This window comes from Canis aureus, chromosome 19 (assembly GCF_053574225.1).
Source record: "Canis aureus isolate CA01 chromosome 19, VMU_Caureus_v.1.0, whole genome shotgun sequence".
In the NCBI taxonomy this organism is placed as follows: Eukaryota; Metazoa; Chordata; class Mammalia; order Carnivora; family Canidae; genus Canis; species Canis aureus.
In genome coordinates this window covers 43338153-43358630 of record NC_135629.1, presented here as the reverse complement: position 1 = coordinate 43358630, position 20478 = coordinate 43338153, and the positions used below count along the sequence as shown (strand labels likewise).

Genomic DNA, 20478 nt, shown 5'->3' with positions numbered 1-20478 from the left:
AAAGCTGAAATGATTTTCCCAAAATTATGCAGTATGTTAGTTAAAGAGCTAGCCTTGCAATCCTGGATCCCTGAGTCCCAGGGCTGATCAGCTTCCAGAAGAGATGGGAATGTGTTTACGTGCGTATGTGCATGTGTGCACTTTTCCACAATAAAGACAGATTACGGGGAGATGTGAAACATTTGCCGTTATCTCCAGACAGACTCTACGGTATTCAAAGAGAGGCAGGGATGGGTGGAATGATTTGGTGTATGTCAATAAGAAAAACTAGAAAATGGAATTTAGATCATTGGGACATTAAGGCAAGTGAAAGTTGAATGATTTGTGAGCTCACTGAAGACTAGCCTCAAGAACATTAATTTCAGGAGCCTGGGTAGCTCAGTGGTTGAGCATATGCCTTCAGCTCAGGTCGTGATCCCTGAGTCCTGGGATCCAGTCCTGCACCGGGCTCTCCACAGGGTGCCTACTTCTCCCTCTACCTATGTCTCTGCCTCTCTCTCTCTGAGTCTCTCATGAATAAATACATTTAAAAAATTAATTTTTTAAATATATTTATTTATTCATGAGAGAGAGAGACAGAGACACAGGCAGAGGGAGAAGACAGAGACACAGGCAGAGGGAGAAGCAGGCTCCATGCAGGGAGCCCGATGTGGGACTCGATCCCAGGTCTCCAGGATCACACCCTGGGCCAAAGGCGGTGCTAAACCGCTGAGCCACCCGAGCTGCCCAAGAAATTTAATTTCAAGAAAGAATTGGAAAGTCCTTTAAGATGCCAAGAAATGTTATTACATGATTAAAGTTTCTCTGATAGCACATACTGCTACAGACAAGTAGGATGGGAGAAGCTAGGCAAAGTGTTGTCGCTATGAATCAGGAACAGACCAGCTCTAGGACAAAGGAAATGAGAATTACATGAACTTACACCCACCACAACACAACACCTCAAAGTACACTTCTTTCCCACTCAGGAGTAGTGAGAGATTCAAGAGACATGTTGAGGAGGGAAGAAAGGGACACAGAGAAGGAAAGACAATAATTATTTCTGGAGTTTATCATTTGCTATCATCATTAAGTGACCCTAACCTGGTATTTGGCAAGCATGCCTAATGGTCATTCTAGAAAACTTGAGTCAAGAAATGTGTGTGGTCCTTGGTGGTAATTAAAATGCACTACTCGATGATTTTACCTAAGTGTCTTTGCCCCTTAATGTCCAATGTCTGAAAAATGGGTATAATAATAAGTTTTTGGAACCAGAACATTTTTATTCTAGGAATTAATTTTATTTTTTTATTCATATTGCTTTAATGCCCAATCATATATCTTTTAAAAAAAATTTTATTGGAGTTCAATTTGCCAACATATAGCATAACACCCAGTGCTCATCCTCCAAGTGCCCCCCTCAGTGCCTATCACCCAGTCACCCCAACCCCCCGCCCACCTCCCCTTCCACTACCCCTTGTTCATTTCCCAGAGTTAGGTGTCTCTCATGTTTTGTCACCCTCAGTGATATTTTCATTCATTTTCTCTCCTTTCCCTTTCACTTTCCCCTTCACTATTTTTTATATTCACTACTTTCTCCTTTACCTTTCACTATTTTTTATATTCCCCAAATGAATGAGACCATATAACCAAACATATATCTCATTATGAAAATTCCTTTTCCAAATTATGAATCAGTTCATATGCAGCACATAAAATTTTCAAATCTCCATATTTCCACTCAGATGCACATTCTACATTATAATCTTGCTCCATTTTTACATTTATTTGAATGAACTAAATAGTATCTCTACAAACATCACATTCAAACACTATAATTGGTACGGACTATTATGTAACATGAGATAATTATGGTGCAATACTTTTCCTTTGTTTATATGTAACACCAACACAAGGTTTTTGCATAAAAGACTGGTTTTATTGAAACAAGTTTTACATAAGTTATGGACAATTTGTGTGAAAGCCCCTACTTGCCCCCTTTTAAGATTTATTTCCAATTTGGCTGTATATAATGTAGACCTAGCATGAAATAAAATGTCAAAATCATTCAAGTAGTACAACCAATAAATTTCAGTTCTATTTTTGAAGAGTTAAAAAGAAGAATACAATTGTTTGAGGTTCTAATGAAGTGATTTCTCGTTTTCCTACTCTTTTCATCTCTTAACCTACTTCTCAGTTTGTTTTTAACTTGAGGCAATCCTCCGCTGAAGTATTACCATATGGTTTTAGAATGCTCTGCCTGTTTTGCATCTGTTGAGGATAAAACACTTGAAATTATGATTAAATCTATCAAGACAAAATATAGAGGGTGTCAATAGTGGCAGTTCTGGGGACAGACTATTCCTCAGATAAGATAAAAATCACCCTTCATTTCTTTCCAAAAACCCAACTGGCTAGAATTGTGTGTCCAATATGGCAGCCACCTGTGGCAATCTAAATTTATTTTTTTTAAGATTTTATTTATTTATTCATGAGAGACACAAAGGGAGAGAGAGAGGCAGAGACACAGGCAGAGGGAGAAGCAGGCTCCATGCAGGGAGCCTGATGTGGGACTCAATCCTGGGACTCCAGGACCACGCCCTGGGCTGAAGGCAGACGCTAAACTGCTGAGCCACCCAGGGATCCCCACTAAATTTAAATTTAATTAAAAATCCTTAATTAATTAAAAGTTCTTCAGTAACACCATTGTTCAGTAGTCAAAAAGCACATGTGTCTGGTGGTCACTACATTTGAACGGCACAGATACAGAAAATTTCCATCACTACAGAAAATTCTATCGGAGGGTACTGAACTAGACCATGTAGGAGCCAATGCATATATGAATATTTGTGAATATATGCACTTTTTCCTTCTTAGTCACAAAAGCTACTTGTTAAAGCTTATCTTCAACTCACAATCCTGGTTTTTTTTTTAGCCCAAAATAGTGGTATAAAAATAGATATTTGTACAATTTCCCCAAATCATATGATGTAGTGTAAGAGTTAAAAGCCCTATCATGAATCCCAACTTTGCCAGTATAAAACAGTCTCATGAGTTCTTTGTGGACCATAGCATTATGGCCATTGGCAGAGTTCTGTGGTACCTGCCAGGAAGCTTTGCTAGGGGTTCCTCATTAGTATAGACTAGTCATCCCTGCTACCCTGTATGGCCACCTTGGAGGAGGAGTCCCTGAGGGTACTGCCTCTGCTCCCTACTCTAAGGTGGGTCCCAGGACCCCCAAGATGCCCACTCAGGACAGGAGGACCACCCATGCAGGCCACATAAGGCTTCCCAGAACCAGTCAGGCCCATGCTACCTCTGCAAGGGCTACCAGTGCACCATCTGCGTGTCCTGTGCCCAATGCATGGGCAGACAATCAGCATTTCTTTCTACCTTCAATACCCAAATTATACCTGAAGTCTCTCCCAAGACCCTACACTTACAAAATATAATTAAAACATATGAAAATAGCAGTTTGAATTAACCCAAGGACAGCTTTTCTCAGTAAAAGAAATAACCTCATTAAAACTCTTTCAAAATAAAGTATCATTTGACTAGTCCAATATAAATGCTCTTTTTATAACCCCTTTATCCCTGGATTCCTAAAAACAGTGCAATCAGCTTCAGATTTTGGTCTTTGAGTCATAATTTTTTTAGAAAAACACATTTTCTAAAATATTAAATGTGCATTATTTAGATACAAGTATTTGCAAATGAGCCTTTATATATAAACTAGCTTATCAATTCTCCAGTCAACAGAGGGAAGAATTCACAAATGTGAAATTTGAAAGTCATTTTTCCTAACTATGACTGTGGTTTCTAGACTTTGTCCTTAAGCACAAACCATTATTTCACAATACCAAGATTTACAGCTCCACAGCACAGGGAGATTATGTAGTCTTCTGGTGGATGGTATCAAAGCTGAAGGCTAAAAGATACTTTGGTGGTATAACTGGGAACAGATTCTGTAACAAAAGAAACAAATATACTCAACCATTCCCCATTTTATTGCAAAGTGTAGCTACATGTCATGGTTCACGTTAACACACAAATTACTACCACTTCCTATGTTAAGTATGGAAATAAATGGATTTACCTATCCCCATTAAGTCAGCTTTCACAAATGTTTAGTCATGCTATAGAAATATTTAGATCTAAGGTAGAATTATTAACTGTCATTCTTTTGCACTCTTTCTAACTGACATGGGTACATCAGAATCTGGGAAACAGTATGATCCTAAAATTAAAAAAAAATGGACAAAACAGAAATAGATGGCCAAAGACCTGAGACACCAGGTCAGATACCAAGAAGGGAAGATGGTTTATAAGCAAAGTTTGGACTATTCTTAAACCCAGCATGATCTTAGGAAGTACCCCTTTACTCAGTCTTTCTCTTCCCACTGGTTACTTACTGCCCATTCTCCCTTCACAGACAAATTTTGTCAAAGGATGGTCTCTATACTAATGACTCTTTCTCAAGGTGAGGCACCTGGGAACTTGTTAGAACTGCACATTCTAGGCCCTACCCCAGAGCTGGTGAGGCAAAATCTCTGAGGGCAGGGCCTGCAGATAATTCTCAAGGTCACTAACACTTGAGGACCAGCAAAGGGTTTCATTTGCTCTTTGTTCTTGAATCACATGAGGCTGGAAGTCCACATGACTCACTAACGCTACTTTTTTTTTCCTACAGCTATGGACTTTGGTCAAAACCAGCTGAATATTGGCGATATCATATGAACAATACAAATATATGAAGGATAGAATTATTATAATTATTTAGAAATAAGTGAACGAATTCAAAAGCTATCATCACTAAAGTTAACCTTACAAAGCAAATTATTCTATCACTGACCAACAGATCCAAAGCTAAATATCTATTTTCTCTAATTATTTCTTGCATTTTTAAACAATAGCTCTAAACTTGTAATTATGAGCAAATCTATAAAATACAACAATAAAGGTTTCACAAGAGGAAAACTATAAAACCCAAAGATAAATTTTGACAAAATAAACAGTTCTGCCAATCGTTTCATGTTTCACATAAATTTCTCATTTATTTCATACTATTTCAGCATTCAAGATTGGGGATGGCCGAATGGATTGGGGGTAACTGTATAAAGATTTGCTTAACTTAATTGAAAAAAAATGTTTTAATTTGCCCAATAAATAGTATTTTTCATTCATGTCATGAAATCCCCAAATATCTGAATGTGACCAATCATTCTTAGTCTGTGAGTGGGGAAGGATCAACCTTACATGCATATTTTCTGAGGGTGACTGAGGTACTCATTTGCAAAGTCCTGGGGGCCAGGGCTACCTCTTCCCTAAATCTTCCTGCATGACATCTTTCTACAGGTCCATACCTCACTTACAAAAACAAAAAGAAAAAGAAAGAAAGAAACAAACAAAAGAACTGGGGAAGAAAAAACTCTCAGGCATCCATACCCAGGAAGGAGGTGGTAATTAGAACAAAAGGTGACTTAGGCCTTCCTCCAGTGTTTGTGTGCTTGTAGCAGAAGGAAGGGCTACTAATCTTCTGGAACACTTTGGAAAGAGCCCCTGGGGAAATTGCTTCCCACCCTTTCCAGGATCCTGTGACCTCTCCGCGTTCCTCTGAATTATCACTACCCTGTGGGAAACCAAAGCTAAAGGGATCTAGGTACTAGACTGCCACCTAGTGTTTTCCCTTTTGTGGCTTTTATATAAGTGGCCCTTGATTTATGTAAGAAACAAATTTTTCTAAAGTTGGATTTAAATGGATTTTGTTTTTGTTTTTGTTTTTTTTTAAGATTTTATTTATTTATTCAGAGAGAGACACACAGAAAGAGAGAGGCAGAGACATAGGCAGAGGGGGAAGCAGGCTCCATGCAGGGAGCCCAATGAGGAACCTGATTCCGGGACTCCAGGATCACGCCCTGGGCCAAAGGCAGGCGCTAAACCACTGAGCCACTCAGGGATGCCTTAAACGGATTTTGAAATGGAATTTTATTTTCCCATTAACTGGGATACTCTTGTCAAGGTCATTTTGTTAAAAATTCACGTACAATTAGTAAGGCAACGTCTTAAGTGTGTTTCCTGGTCTCTCTGTCAAATAGTTGATAATGTATCAAGATTCAAGTACACTAGAAAAGTTGGATATTTTAAAGAAACTATATATGTGTGTGTGTATATATAGATATACATATATATGTATACATATATAATTTGATATTTTAAAGAAACTATATTAACTATATATATATGGTACATGGAAAAATAACCAATTAACCTTTTGTCATTGTGACTTATGTCAATAAAAGTGTTGCATGAGTACATGGAATTCCTTATATCTATTTAAAAGAATTTTTTTAAATTTTTTTTAAAAGATTTTTAAAATTTATTTATTTGAGAGAAAGAGAGAACAGGAAGAGGGACAAGCAGAGAGGGATAAGCAGACCCTGTGCTGAGCACAGAGCCCAAACACAGGGCTTAATTTTGGACCCTGAGATCATGACCTGAGCCAAAATCAAGAGTTGGACGGTAACCAACTGAGCCACCCAGGCACCCCCAAAATAACTTTAAATATGATTAACGTACCTCTTTCTTTAAGATCTTCAAGATAGGCTTTCAAAACTTCTTTATCAAAGCATTGACGATCTCTTTCGCTTTCCATCACTTCGACATCATCTTGACACTGGGTGTTATCAAGAGGATTGTCCATGAGGCTTACGAATCTATTCAAGAAAATACAAACAATATCACATTTTCGCCTGTGTATTTTTAACCACAGAATTCCTCTCATAAGAAGTCAACCTCCGTGGTACTGAATCCCAAGTTCTTACTTTTCCTTGCAGGTCACAGCAGACCACATAACATTACTAACATGAGCAGAACTGCCCTGTGGAATAATCCAAGAGGCTTATGGCATCAGTCCTGCTCACTGCCCTGCTGAGGGAATGAGAGCTTCTTAGCCATAGATGGAGGACAGCGGGCAGTTTCACAGTTTTGAAAGACATGTTGACAGGAAAGGCAGTGTAATTATTTCAGTTCAAAATTGGAAATCCCTTGAATCTCTGGCTGCAAGTGTGGGTCCTGCTGGCTTGAGTGGTATCTCATTGGTTTGTGGAAGCTCTCTAGACACAAGGAAGATAAAGCCTACCTGTCTTATTTTAGTACATATGTTTCCCAGTTCATTTTCTTTGTAGTTTTAATTAATGTCTAAATGCAAGGAAATTTACAATACATCTTTCTTAATATTCAAGACCTCTTTGATAGCCTTTGGGAACACGTTTTCATTATCTTCACATAAGAGAGGTATTTTAGTAGCATTTTTCTAGATTTCTTTTTTAGGTTTTTATATTTTTGGTTAATACAATTACTGGCATTATTCCTTCCATTATTCTTCTATAGATTATTTCAAAGAAACTGTTAAGACATAGAGATCTTAGCGTAAATGTATATCTAGTGTTTTCATTAAACTTTTATTAATTGAAGGAGCTTCCATCTGATTCTTTTAGATTTGCAAGTCCTACAGTTGTATCATTTGAGATGACTAGTTACCTGCGCACAGGTCAGTTCTCCCCTAACCAGAAGTTCCCTTCCTGTCCTTGGTTGTGAACCTGCCACTCCTGCTGCTGAATGTGGAAGGGGTTGGGGGGCGGTATCCTGCTATCCCTCCCACCAGGGGGCCTTTTCTTATCTGTAAGACATTCCTGAGACAGCCATAGGGGGAAAACCCATTCCAATGGAAGGAGTATGGTGGGTTAGTGGGAAGAAGATGTCATATCCCTGCTCATCTTGTGCTTACACAGGAATGAATTTAATCTCTCCTTTTGTAATAGTTATCTTCTCTATATCTGTCTGCTATACATCTTATTGCCAGGAACAGAAGACAAGGAAGATGTATGTCAATAGTGAGCATTTACCACTGAAAGAACTGAATATCCCAAGGAAATCACCCCTTGGGTGGTGGTTTTAGCAAACACCCGGTATTCAAGGTAGATGGGTCTCTGGACACAGGGATGAAGTGGCTCTCACAAGAACAGCTTTGTGTAAGGGTTTCTGGGGAGGCTTCATGCTTCTGGCTGTGGGTCAAAGTGGTCTCAGGGTAGAGGTAATGGGAGGATCCCAAAGCCTCAAATTCTGGCAGGACATGCTAGGAGGGAGCCAAGGGGACATGCCCTGGAGTCAGCTTCAGGGGAGTGTGAAGCTGGGGCTTTTCAAGTCCACTTCCAAGATAAGAAAGACTGTTGGATGTCTCATGCCAGATTAGAATCTGTATCACAGGGGCACCTGGGTGGCTCAGCAGTTGAGCATCTGCCTTTGGCTCAGGTCATGATCCCAGAGTCCTGGGATCGAGTCCCGCATCAGGCTCCGTTCAAGGAGCCTGCTTCTCCCTCTGCCTATGCCTCTGCCTCTCTCTGTGTCTCCCATGAATAAATAAATAAAATCTTTTAAAAAAGAAAAGAATCTGTATTGTATTTGCATGGATGGTTTTTCTAGTTTGGGGTGTTTAACAGGTTCCTTAATGGAAACCAAAGAAGGATAAGACAACGAGGGAGACATGGGCATGCATTTTGTTGCACTTCAAATAGCAGTAGCATTTGTCCAGAAACCCTTCAAGTGCTACCTCCCCATGTCAAAAATTTCAATATCCTGTAAGAAGGCATCAGAACTTCCATGAACAGGGATCAGATCCTCCAAGTACCAAAACTACATAATCCAGTTCCTGAGACGGCAGGTGCCCAGGCTGCAGGTGCTCTTTACCTTGCGTCTGAATGTCTCTACTGGGATCTACTCACTTTAAAGGTGTGGAAGAGTCACACAGCGCCGTTGGGAGCTCCACTAAATGGTCCCCACTGACGACTAATAAGGTGAGCTTCTTTAAGTTAAGCAAGGCATAAGGAAGATAGGTCAGCTTGTTCTTATACAAGAGAAAGGTCTGCAGTTCTTCTAGCCTAAAAAGAAGTCAAAGGGATCAGACCATAAGGATTAACTTCATTAAAAAGCGAATGGCAAATAAATTCAGGTATGAAATCCCTACATAGTTTATATATGCGACCCTTATGAGAATAAACTGACTTTAAAGTTTAAATAAAACCATGCCAGGTGACCTGATTTGGGTTTTTTTAAGTTTTCATGGACTTAATCACCAATGGAGGACAAATACAGCAGCAGGATAAGCAGATTGCACAAGAGACACTAGTCTGGGAGCGGCCGGACAACCAGTACACCTCTCCAAGCATCTGTCACATTCCTTGGGGAGCAGCAGAGCATGGGAAGGGAACTCTACTGGAGTTGGGCCTAGAATGAACAGATTTGAGCAACAGATTTCCTGGTGTATATCTTGAAAGCACAGTATTCTTCTCCCGTCTGATATTCTAACTTTAAAATGGAAAGAAACCTGCAGAATGAAAAGGAAATGAGCAAAATGAGCTCCAGATATGTTTTATTTATTTTCCATTTTATTCTAACTCGATGAGCCTCCCCTAGTTTTTTCTTGCATTCATTTGCAAAATCTTGACCGATCCCACAAATATTTCACAAAGTCCCCCTTGTGTTTCAAACTAAAACAATTCCCACTTAGTCTCACAAAGCTGGAAAACACACACATCATAGGTACCAGGAGTAGAAAAAGGTCATATGAAGGACCAGCAGAACTAAGCCAGTTTTGGCTTATGTGTCACGACAGCTTACTTATCATGCTGTATCTTTATAAAGAAGTTTGTAGATTCCAGGAGGCCAGATATTTTGTTTCATTCACCATTTTAAATTCCTGGCTTACAGGAATTTAAAACAGGAGCCTGATATCATTGGTGGAATGAATGAATGAATGAATGAATGAATGAGTGAATGAATAGATCTTAACATGATTCAGTGTAATTTTTTTTTTTTTTTTAAGTAAGCTCTATGCTCAACATGGGCTTCAACTCACTACCCCACGATCAGGAGTTGCATGCTCTACCAATTGAGCCAACCAGGCGGCTCAGTATAATTATTTTTTAAACACAAAATACAAGGATACAATTGGAAAAACCTGACTACTCATATCAGTTTTGTTTGAAAGGTGATGTGTGATAAATCAATAAATGAAACCAATAAAAATTATTCTCACTGATCTTCTAAACATGGAGCAAAACATTCCTCTTCCATCTTTAACATATAGGTAAAAACATGGAGTAGTAGGTTTCTCTTCCAAATATAATACTATACTTTGTTATTTCTGTGGGGTAAAGGAAAGTTAATGATGTCATTCTGTTGAGGACTCAAGTAAATTAACAGTCACCAAGATAATGGAGATGTGTTCAAACGCACATACACACACATATAACATGTAGGACGAAGACTGGAAACTATCTTATTATATAAAGAACAAAACGCATTTCCCAGAAACAATAAGCTCTTGGAAAATTCATTGATTTCAAAGACCATTCGCATGTTATGCATGTTAAAAATGTTAACAGTGTTTAAGGCGTTAGTAACTGATGCATACACCTCACCTTCAGGATGCGAGTAACTACCTGTCTATATCTTGGGGCAGGTCATTCAGGCTATTATTGCTCATATCCAACCACTGCAAATTACACATCCTCAGGACACAGATTGGGACACTGGCAAACTTGTTTGCTGAGATATCTACGAACGTAACTTGCTTCAAGTTACTTAACTAGAAAGGAATAACAACATATTCTAATTACTTTTGTAAGACCGGGAATTTTCAACTAATAATTTTCAGGGAATATTTCATCCCAGAGGCACTTCTAAGAATATATGCAACACAGATCAGTAGAGTATGTATTTTTGGAGCGCTGACGATGTGCTCCATGCTGGGGATGCTACAGTCAACAGCACACAACAGATGCCCTCCAGGAGTTCACACTTTTGAAAATAAACAACAATTCTATGTAGCAAGAACTAATGTGAAGAAGTTTTCAACCAGCAGTGCTTGGTAACACAGACCTAAGGGGCTAATATGCCAATGTCATGGTAGGATAAGGGCCAGGGGTCAGAAAAGATTTCACAGAGAGTGGGGTTTTTGCACTGGGTCCTGCAGTTCCTGGACAGGTAGAAAGATAGGGAAGGGAATTCCAGATGGGGAACAGCATGTGCAAAGTCACAGAAGACAAAAAAGCACAAGCCTTAAAAAAATAGAATGACTTAAAGACAGCCACAAGGAGTTCTGGCAAATCTTAAAAAGACTCACATTTGAACTCATAAAAGGACATGGCAAGTAATCAGAAATCTCTACTCTTTATGTCTCCATGGTAACTGGATGTGAAGGGAAATATATGTTTTTTTATTTTGAGCTCAAATCTATGACAACTGAATAAAGTAGGAAAAGTGTCCCATGTTTGGATTTGTTTTTGTAAGTCAGGTCGTGGTTATGACATACAGAAGGAGCTACCTTTTACTGACTTATTTTCAGAGTCCACAAATAGAATTTGGCCTGCCTCTCAGAATATATTTTCAAGACTGTTATGTAATATGCAATATGGAGCCAGTTGGACCAACAGAAGGAATGACTGAAATATAGAAAAGAAAGAAGCAATAAGCTTATGTCTCTTTTTACCTTAATATAATACCTCGTTCCATACTGCTGCATTTGCTTTAGTGGCATACGGGTCAAACTCGCCCCCTTGAATGGGCACATTCTAATTTTACTCTTGTTTTGAATTTATAAAAATAAATGTGAAGACAGTAATGTGACAGCAAATAAGTCATCAAAAAAGATGTTTGGGGTGCCCATAACTCAGTCCAAAGTCTCTGACTGTGTTGCTGGGGTTCTCAGATCAGCTGAAAAATCAAGACTGAATTACCTAGTGTCTCTTATCTTTCTTCTTTTTACAATAAATGTAGAAGGTACATTTTTCAGACTGTAAAAGAAAAAGTTCTTTACTTTTTTAAAAAAGATTTATTAGAGGAAGAGAGAGAGAGAGAGAGAGAGAGAAAGAGATCACAAGCAGAGGGAGCGGCGGGCAGAGGGAAAAGCAGGGAGCCTGACATGGGGGCTTGATCATGTCCAGGGATCATGACCTGAGCTAAAGGCAGACTCTTAACTGACTGAGCCACCCAAGCACCCCAACTTCTTTCCTTTAAATATCCTCAATATGTTAAGACTTTTGTGAAAATTAGAATAAGGAAAATCATAGTGGCATTAAACTAGCAAGGAGAGCAAGTGCCTAGATATAGTCACTCCTCACTAGCTACTTTCATCAAGGGCAAAATGAAATAAACTCTTTTGAAATGTAGTTATATTTGCTTGAAATTCCAGTGCTGTCCAGATAAAAATCTGACATTCTGTCAGAGTAAATACAATCCTCATTTACACAGAAGTTTGCTTATCTTTACCTTTGTCTCAAAATTCCTGGTAGTTCCCTCCATGAGTCATTCATTCTACTTGCAGTCTGTTTGAATTTGATTTCTGAATTGCATTAATTATTTGTGTGAGAAACATCCTCATGAAGACAGGAGCAACGATGTGGGTACATTGAACCCTACTGAACCATACACTTAAAAATAGTCACAATGGTAAATGTAATATTATGTTTCTAACCATAAAAAAAAAAAAATTTAGGGGCAGCTGGTTGGCTCAGTCAGGTGGCTCAGTGGTTAAGTGTCTGGTTTGGTTCAGGTCATGATCTCGGGGTCCTGGGATTGGGCCCCACATTGGGCTCCTTGCTCAGCAGAAGGTCTGCTTCTCCCTCTCCCTCCTCCCCACCACTCATGTTCTGTCTCTTTCTCTCTCTCAAACAAATAAATAAAATCTTTTTTAAAAATGTTTTTTAACGCCAGCATTTGGATATGGCATCCAGGAAAACAGTGCTTTCCTGAGTCTGTAGAGACCAGAACCTGCAGTGCTATGTGCTTCCTTTGGATAAATACAAGGTTAAGATATGACCATGCAGCCCGAGGCATGACCATGAAGCCCGTCTTCAGGCTGAGACGTGACCCAGCAGCCTGTCTTCAGCTACATAGTTTGTATGTATCTTGAATAAGCCATAATTTTCACAGGTGGCTGAATTTGTGGCCACTGAGAACCATTCAGGCTTGAATTGGTGAAGATAGTAAAGAGTCAGTGAGCTATTAGAACAGAGCCAACTGGGGAAGCATAACAAGTACAGAGCATTTACAGAATCCCATTCAGAGCAAAGAGCCTAAAAATCTATATCCACAGTACACTTGTTCCCACAGATGTCAATATAGGTTAAGTGAATCAGCAGCACATGGCCGTTTGCCAGGAAAAAAGAAAACAAATTGTGGCTGCCGCGTGCTGCCTTATATGCCATCTCATGTGGACTAACTGCAAACAGGCAAGACTGAATTTTGAGCAAATGATAGAATTATCCTAAAATTGAATTATGGTGAATTGTACACTTATAATGGTTGATTTGGGAGTATACAAGTTATATCTCAATAAAGGTAGGAGGAGAGAAGGGACAGAGAGGAAAGCCTAGGAGGCTGTTGTTCCAGGCCAGATGATGGACAGCACAGGCTTGGACTAGGGTGTTAGTGGCAAGATGCTGGGTGGTAGTCAGATACAGAACCTATCCTCAAGGGCATTTTCAACAGGACTTACTTACAGAGTGGATACAGGGCATGGGAACAAGAGAGGTCATGATGACTTGGCTTGCTTCCAGCCTGGATGACCGAGAAAAGACTGAGCCAGTTTCTAAACTGGGGAGGCCTGGAGAATGAGCAGTCTCATGCAGGGAGTCACGGCCCTGGGGGACACCCTCACCTGGACCACTGTTGGGCATTTCCTGGGGCAACAGTAGAAGCAGCCACTTCCTCCCACCCAGGAATTTCCAGGCAAGGAGAGTAACACCCAATCTAGGACTATAATCAGCAGCCAGGGCCTTGTCAGCACCACACTAGCAATACTGTCTCCAGTCTGTTCGTGACCAGCAGGATTATGAGATGGCTATCTTCCTTCAGCATAAGAAGCCTGTTGAGTTTTACTTGCCAACAGTCTTCCCTCTCAGCTGCTCCATTTTATCAGAATGTGATTTGAATCATTTCTCCAATGAATACAGATCAAAAGTCACCAATGAATATTGTTTAAATTAATGGGCTTTCAAAACCTTATCTGTAACATTACTTTGTTTACCTGCCAGTTTTTATGAATATATCAACTTAATAAAAAAAAAAAAAACTTTACCCTTTTATTTCCAATTGTTTCCAATTTATTGTGCCACTATGGATAAATAAGTCTGGATCTGCATTGCAGACAAGAGGCATCATACACTGAATAGGTATTAAATAAAAATATCTTGTATGAAAACAGGATGTTTTGCCTAGTTTTGTTTGTTTTTGATAGCTTTTCTGAACTGAACTTACACTCAGCTCCTGGCCTAGTGTAAGAACATTATAAAAGATCTTCTAATTGCTGTTATAGGGCGATTAAAGTGTCAAGAAAATATAACATAATAAAGATGGATTTCACCTTGTAAAATATCTCCCCTGCATTATGGATCATCCCATGTCATAAACCAAATAGAAGTAAATCATAGTGCAAATATAATTGCTCTCTTACTTCAAAGGGGAGCTCGGTTAATTCTAGGTTTCCAGAACAGTCCAATCTCTCTAGATTTTCACAGTCCCCCAGTTCTGGAGGAATGCTCTTCAGATGGTTGAAACTCACATTGAGCTCTTTCAGGTTCTTCAAACAACCTGTCATCAGAACAAATGAACATCCGTGGGGGAAGATCCCTTAAGGTCTTTTAACAACAAACATGAAACAAAGATATAAAAACATTTTTATAAATGATGATGGGGGAGGCATGAAACATAATTTTGTATTTGTTTTTTAAGCACCTTATTAAATGTCAACTTGTCTTTTAGCCTGAGCATGTCAGTCTTTGATCAGAGAATTTTTTGCTTACTCTCTGGTAAGCAAAATCCTTCATGGAACTACTGGCAACCCCCAGACCTTCGCCCCTAACACTCCAAGAGAAAGAGAAGCAGCAATGGTTATTATAGTCTTCATTTTAAGGTACTGCAGCTGAACAGAAAAATGATGGAAAATTATAAAATGTTGATCAAAAGGACATAATAGGCAAAACTTATACAGGAATAAGTGGTTGTATTTTATGTTAACAGTGAACATGTCACTGCATGCTTAACTTTCTAAAACTAAAAGAAAATATGGGTGCAAGCTGGTGCTGCCACTCTGGAAAACAGTGTGGAGGTTTCTCAAGAATTTAAAAATAGAGCTACCCTACAACCCAGCAATTGCACTATTGGGTATTTACTCCACGGCACAGAGGTAGTGAAATGATGGACACCTGCACCCCCATGTTCATAGCAGCAACGTCCACAGTAGCCAAACCGTGGAAGGGGCCACAATGTCCTTCGGCAGATGAGTGGATAAAGGAGATGTGGCATATATATACAATGGGATATTACTCAGCCATCAGAAAGGGTGAATACCTACCATTTACATTTGTGGATGGAACTGGAGGGTATTATGCTGAGTGAAATAAGTTAATCGGAGAAAGACAATCATCATATGGTTTCACTCATGTGAGGAATATAAGAAATAGTGAAAGGGGCTGTAAGGGAAGGGAGGGGAAACTGAGTGGGGAAAAATTAGAGAGGAAGACAAATCATGAGAGACTCCTAATTCTGGGATACAAACAAAGGGTTGCAGAAGGGGAGGTGGGTGGAGGGATGGGGTAACTGGGTGACTGGCGCTAAGGAAGGCACGTGATGGAATGAGAACTGGGTGTTACACTATATGTTGGCAAATTGAAGTTAAATTTTTTAAAACAGAAAAGAAAAAGTTCTGGAACATGGCATTGCTCGCTCATGGGACTTCTAGCTTCTGAGCCATTGGCAAATGTCCGTGCTGAGTTCTGCAGGTGGGATGGTGACATCACCGCCCTGAGCAAGATCCAGCCCTGGGAACACAGGAAACAGCCGGGCCCAGCAGCGACCTGGGCCAGGAGGGGAAGGAAGCGCCAGGCCACCACCTGTCCACCACCTGCCAGCTTGCCAGACGAGAACACGGGAGGCTCCCGCCGGGGAACATACCAATTTCAGCTGGAAGTCGGGAGATTTGGTTTTTTGGCAGATCCAGAATTCTCATCGCTTGAAACAGCTCAATATAGGTAGGAATGTTTTGAATCAGGGTATTACTGATGTGCCATTCTTTCAGGTGTGTCTGCTCCTTCAAGGAATCGGGGAGCTCCTACAATAGAATGAATTACATCAGCCACAGTTGGTTCCCCAAGGTGTCGGAGCCCTAGCTGAGTGGCCGGTGTGCACAAAGCCAAGTACAACCGGGCATTAACATAAAAGACAGAAGGCGAGAGGGCACAGGTAAGAGCATTAGGCCTTTCCTTAGCCAGCTCTACAGTCACTCCACGAAGCCACTTTCAGATTCTGCGATTGCCCTTGATTTCACAATGGCAGATTAGCCCAATTTCAAAACAGCTGTGAATTCACGATATTAAGATCAAATGCCCCAGTGCACACAGACAACCAGGCTCACACCCACAGCCACGACATATATTATTTACAACGCACTACTTTATTTTTTTATTTTATTTTTATTTTTTTACAACGCACTACTTTAACACTTTCTGAAAACAAAATCTGTCCATGCACTAGATTTTAAAATCTGTGTTACATGTCCCTTCCCAGGTAGCTGCTTAATAGAGATCTAATATTTGCCGTGCCAAATTTCTCAATGTTTTTATGAGACAAGCATATGAAAGCACCAGAAAGACAGCGAAGAGACCGGAATTCTGGGCCAGGCTCTGCCTTTTTCCAGGTACATCACCACCCTGCACCTTCATTTGTGAAGTGACAGAGGAACTGGGCAGAACCAAGACCTCTCCCAGCTCGAGAGCTCTGGGATACAATTGTAAAGGTGCTGAGAAGTGCTTCTCAATGTAGGTTCTCCAGGTGGGCTGGGTAACCCCTATGGGGTAAGTGCTTAGAGCAGGACCATGTTTGACGATGGCAGATGAGAATGACTTACCAGCGGTACTTAATTAGAAATCCAGAAGAGTACCCACTGATCTCAATGATAGGGATGCAGGAGAAATAAGACTAGAGGTTGTACAGTAATCATCTCTCCCAGTTTCAGAGGGCCGTGTGGCTAACAAGTCAGGGTCATAGAATATCGGCTCATTCAGAACCCACAACAGCCCACAGAGGGAGCCAAGGCAGGCATTAGCACCATTTTGCTGGGGAGGAGATAAAATATATGAAAGTGGAGTAAACTACCCCCAGATCACATGGTCAATAAAGGTCTGCCCCATGATCACCCCTCAAAAATTCAGACTCCCAGCCCAGAGTCACTTCAGCCGTAAGTTGAAGGGATAAAGAGATGGAGGGCAGGTTGCAGAGAACCCTGTCCCCCAGAAAGGGATCAGAGTCCCCATTTGCTTGCTCCTGACATGCTCAGGTGCTGCTTCCACCAGAAAATGTCAGATACCTCTCCAAGCAAAGCAGCAGGCCAGGGGCAGTGGCAGCAGGAGCCACCTGTAAACACCTGAGGCTAGAAACTGGGACATCTTTGTCCTGGCCTCAGAATCTCAGGAGGAAAAGTAGCTAAAGGGTTTGTCACCACCCACTGGGGATGTTAGGTGAAAGGCTCGGTTCATTTGAAAAAGGGTGGGGGGAGCAACCTGGGTGGCCTGGCAGTTTAGCGCCATCTTCGCCACCTGATCCTGGAGAGCCAGGATCAAGTCCCACGTCATCGGGCTCCCTGCATGGAGCCTGCTTCTCCCTCTGCCTGTGTCTCTGCCTCTCTCTCTCTGTCTCTCATGAATAAATAAATAAAATCTTTAAAAAAAAAAAAAAAAGGTAAAGGATGATTTTAAACATCTGGGGGAGAGACTGCAGAAATACCCATTTTAAAGGCTGTGCCATCCTGGGCTGCCCCAGCCCCTGCCTGCCAGCCTCGGAGGGATCCAAGGGGATCCCACTGCCCTTCCCAGGACACAGAGCCCAGCCCTGCTCTGCCGGGAACAAGGGGGACAAGAACCCGGTTCAGAGCAGGCAATTGGCTCCTCCCCATCCAAGGGAAAGCTCTCTAGAGGCAGCAGCACTCTTTGGGGCAAAGCCAAGGCCTAACAATGCCTTGAGCTCAGCTCAGCAGCGCGCATCGGGCATCCCCTTGCCACACTCACCGTCCACTGCTCCCCCGAAAGTTCAAACACAAACGGACTGCTCTGTTTGTCTCTCTCCTTGGAAAGCGAGCTCTGCCTGGTGAGGGAGTTCCTTTCGATCTTTTCCAGAAGCCTCACGCTGGTGTCTACGAAGCCATTCTTGCAGTAGGCAGCCTGGGGGATGCCTTTCCTCCTGCACTCGGCCACGAAGTTCCACTCCTCCTTTATCCTAAAGGGGCAGCAGAGGCGAAGTCACTCTCCTGGGGAACCGCCCTCACCTGCGGAGAGAAGCCGGCAGGCCACCTGGGCAGGCCACCTGGGCGCAGGCAGGTGTGATCCTTCCCCAGGTGGCTGATCTCAAGCACCACCCCCTCCCCCAACCCCAAACCTCAGCCCTCCCCTCTGCTCTGGGAACGTAGGGGGAATCTTAAACCCTCAGAGTTGTGGGTTATCAGCAACGTTGACTAAAAAAGTAGAGAAGGTGAGTGGGATGGAATCCCTGCCTAAAATTTCTACCAGAGTTACCTATGCATTTAATTAATTACAATTCCCTTTGATATTATGTGCTTGCTAGCCCAGGTTGTTTTTTTGTTTTGTTTTTTTAATGCAGGGCCACAGGAATATGCTACTCCTTCAAGGGCATCTGGTATGAAATATATAGGCAGCCCTAGTTTATAAAACACCTGACAGATCTTTACATCTCCGCACAGATGAGAGTGAACTCCTGGGGGGGGCACCCCGGTGGCTCAGTGGTTTAGCGCCTGCCTTCAGCCCAGGGCGTGATCCCGGAGCCCCGGGATCCAGTCCCACGTCAGGCTCCCTGCATGGAGTCTGCTTCTCCCTCTGCCTGTCTCAATCTCTCTCTCTCTCTCTATCTCTCTCTCTCCCTCCCTCTCTCTCTCTGTCATGAGTAAATAAATAAAATCTTTTTTTTAAAAAAAAAAAAGGTGAACTCATAGAAATCTTGTAGCAACACAAATCATTCCTGACCGCAGACACACAAATTCTGTCCTGTCCAGTGGAGGGACAACCCTCCCCCACCTCTGAAGACAGTGTGTTCCGTTTGCAAGTTCATCAATTTTCCTGGTATCCAGATGTATCTGTCCTTGTGATTCTCCTTTGAGCTGGCCGTAACACCTCACTGCTTGTCCTCTTGATCATAATGAGAAAACCGGGATTTTTAATGCACATTTCTTTTATATCTGCAGCGGAGTCATAACTGCACCTTTTTTGAAAGCTGACCTTTAACACAAGTTGGGCGCCCTGGGAGAAGTCGGGCAGGGGTGCAGTGAGGTGGGGAGATAAAGCCCAGACCTCTTCCCCTCATCCCGTGTTGGATTGGGACCATCAGGGCTCAGAGAATCGTGATCACCTTCTCCTTTGTATAGCTTCAACTGCTTCCAGTCCTGCCTGGTTTTCGTGTCACCCCTGGGCACTCCGCATTAGTTCTCCACTTGATAAGATCAAAATTGCCTGCTCCTCAGTAAATCTGATGTGCAAATCCTAAAGAATGAGTAAGCAGGAAAACCAGAAAGGCAAAGCTGCCCAGACGGTGTGCAGAAGACCTGAGATCAGCAAGACACCCCTGATTCAGAGACAGGACCACTCTGTTAAAGGAATCACACGTGTTGGAACATTCTAGTAGGTGCTTATAGACGGTCTTCCCACCAGTCAAAAGTTAGGAGTGTTAGCAAAGCTTGGTGGCAGGACTAGTGTGTGGTCAATGTCAGTAATTGCTCAGGAATGTGGGGGTGGGTGGCTGGGGACACAGCCTGACCCTGCCAGTCCCAATCCTCTAGATCCCAATGGATTTCAGAAAGATCACATGTGTACCGTATGATCCAGACATTCTACTCCTAGGTATTTCTATAAGAGAGAGGAAAGCATATATCCCAAAAAGTGGGCATATGTTCATATAAGCTTTATAGCCCCAAACTGAAAACAACCCAAAAGCATCTTGGCATGTGAATGGATGGACACACTGTGGCTTATCCACACCATGGAATACTACAACGAAATGAACTCTTGATACACATATGAATGGATCTCAGTGCCATTAGGCTGAATGAAAGAATCCAGAATAACAAAAAGAAAAGATTCCATTCATATAAAATGATTTACGAACTCTAAAAAATCTCTAATAAAAGCAAAATAATCTACAGCGACAGGAAGGAGTGACTGCCTGGGCACCAGGGACAGGAGATGAGAGAAGAGAACCACCAAGAGTGAGGAAGAGGCTTGTAAGGGGACAAATATAATCCTATCTTGATTGTGGAGATGATTTTATGGATGTATACGTATATCAGACTTTTCAAATTGTATACTTTAAATATGTGTATTTTCTTGGGTATCAGTTACGTTCCTCAGTAAAGCTTTTATAAGATGCATTTCATAATCCTCA

General features: G+C 41.5%; 1 protein-coding gene across 3 annotated transcripts in view; it reads right to left on the bottom strand.

Annotated features, from left to right (window-relative positions):
* Positions 1-1896: 1896 nt before the first annotated feature.
* The window catches only part of LRRC2 (leucine rich repeat containing 2), a 37560-nt gene continuing 18978 nt past the window's right edge, over positions 1897-20478 (bottom strand). For all 3 annotated transcript variants that reach the window (XM_077859157.1, XM_077859158.1, XM_077859159.1), the window contains 7 exons: positions 18099-18306; positions 15991-16147; positions 14492-14628; positions 10479-10624; positions 8760-8915; positions 6556-6692; positions 1897-3944 (listed from right to left, as the gene is read on the bottom strand). In XM_077859157.1, the coding sequence (XP_077715283.1) occupies positions 3895-3944; positions 6556-6692; positions 8760-8915; positions 10479-10624; positions 14492-14628; positions 15991-16147; positions 18099-18306 (991 nt within the window). In that variant the 3' untranslated portion in view covers positions 1897-3894. The remainder of the gene's footprint in view (positions 3945-6555; positions 6693-8759; positions 8916-10478; positions 10625-14491; positions 14629-15990; positions 16148-18098; positions 18307-20478) is intronic.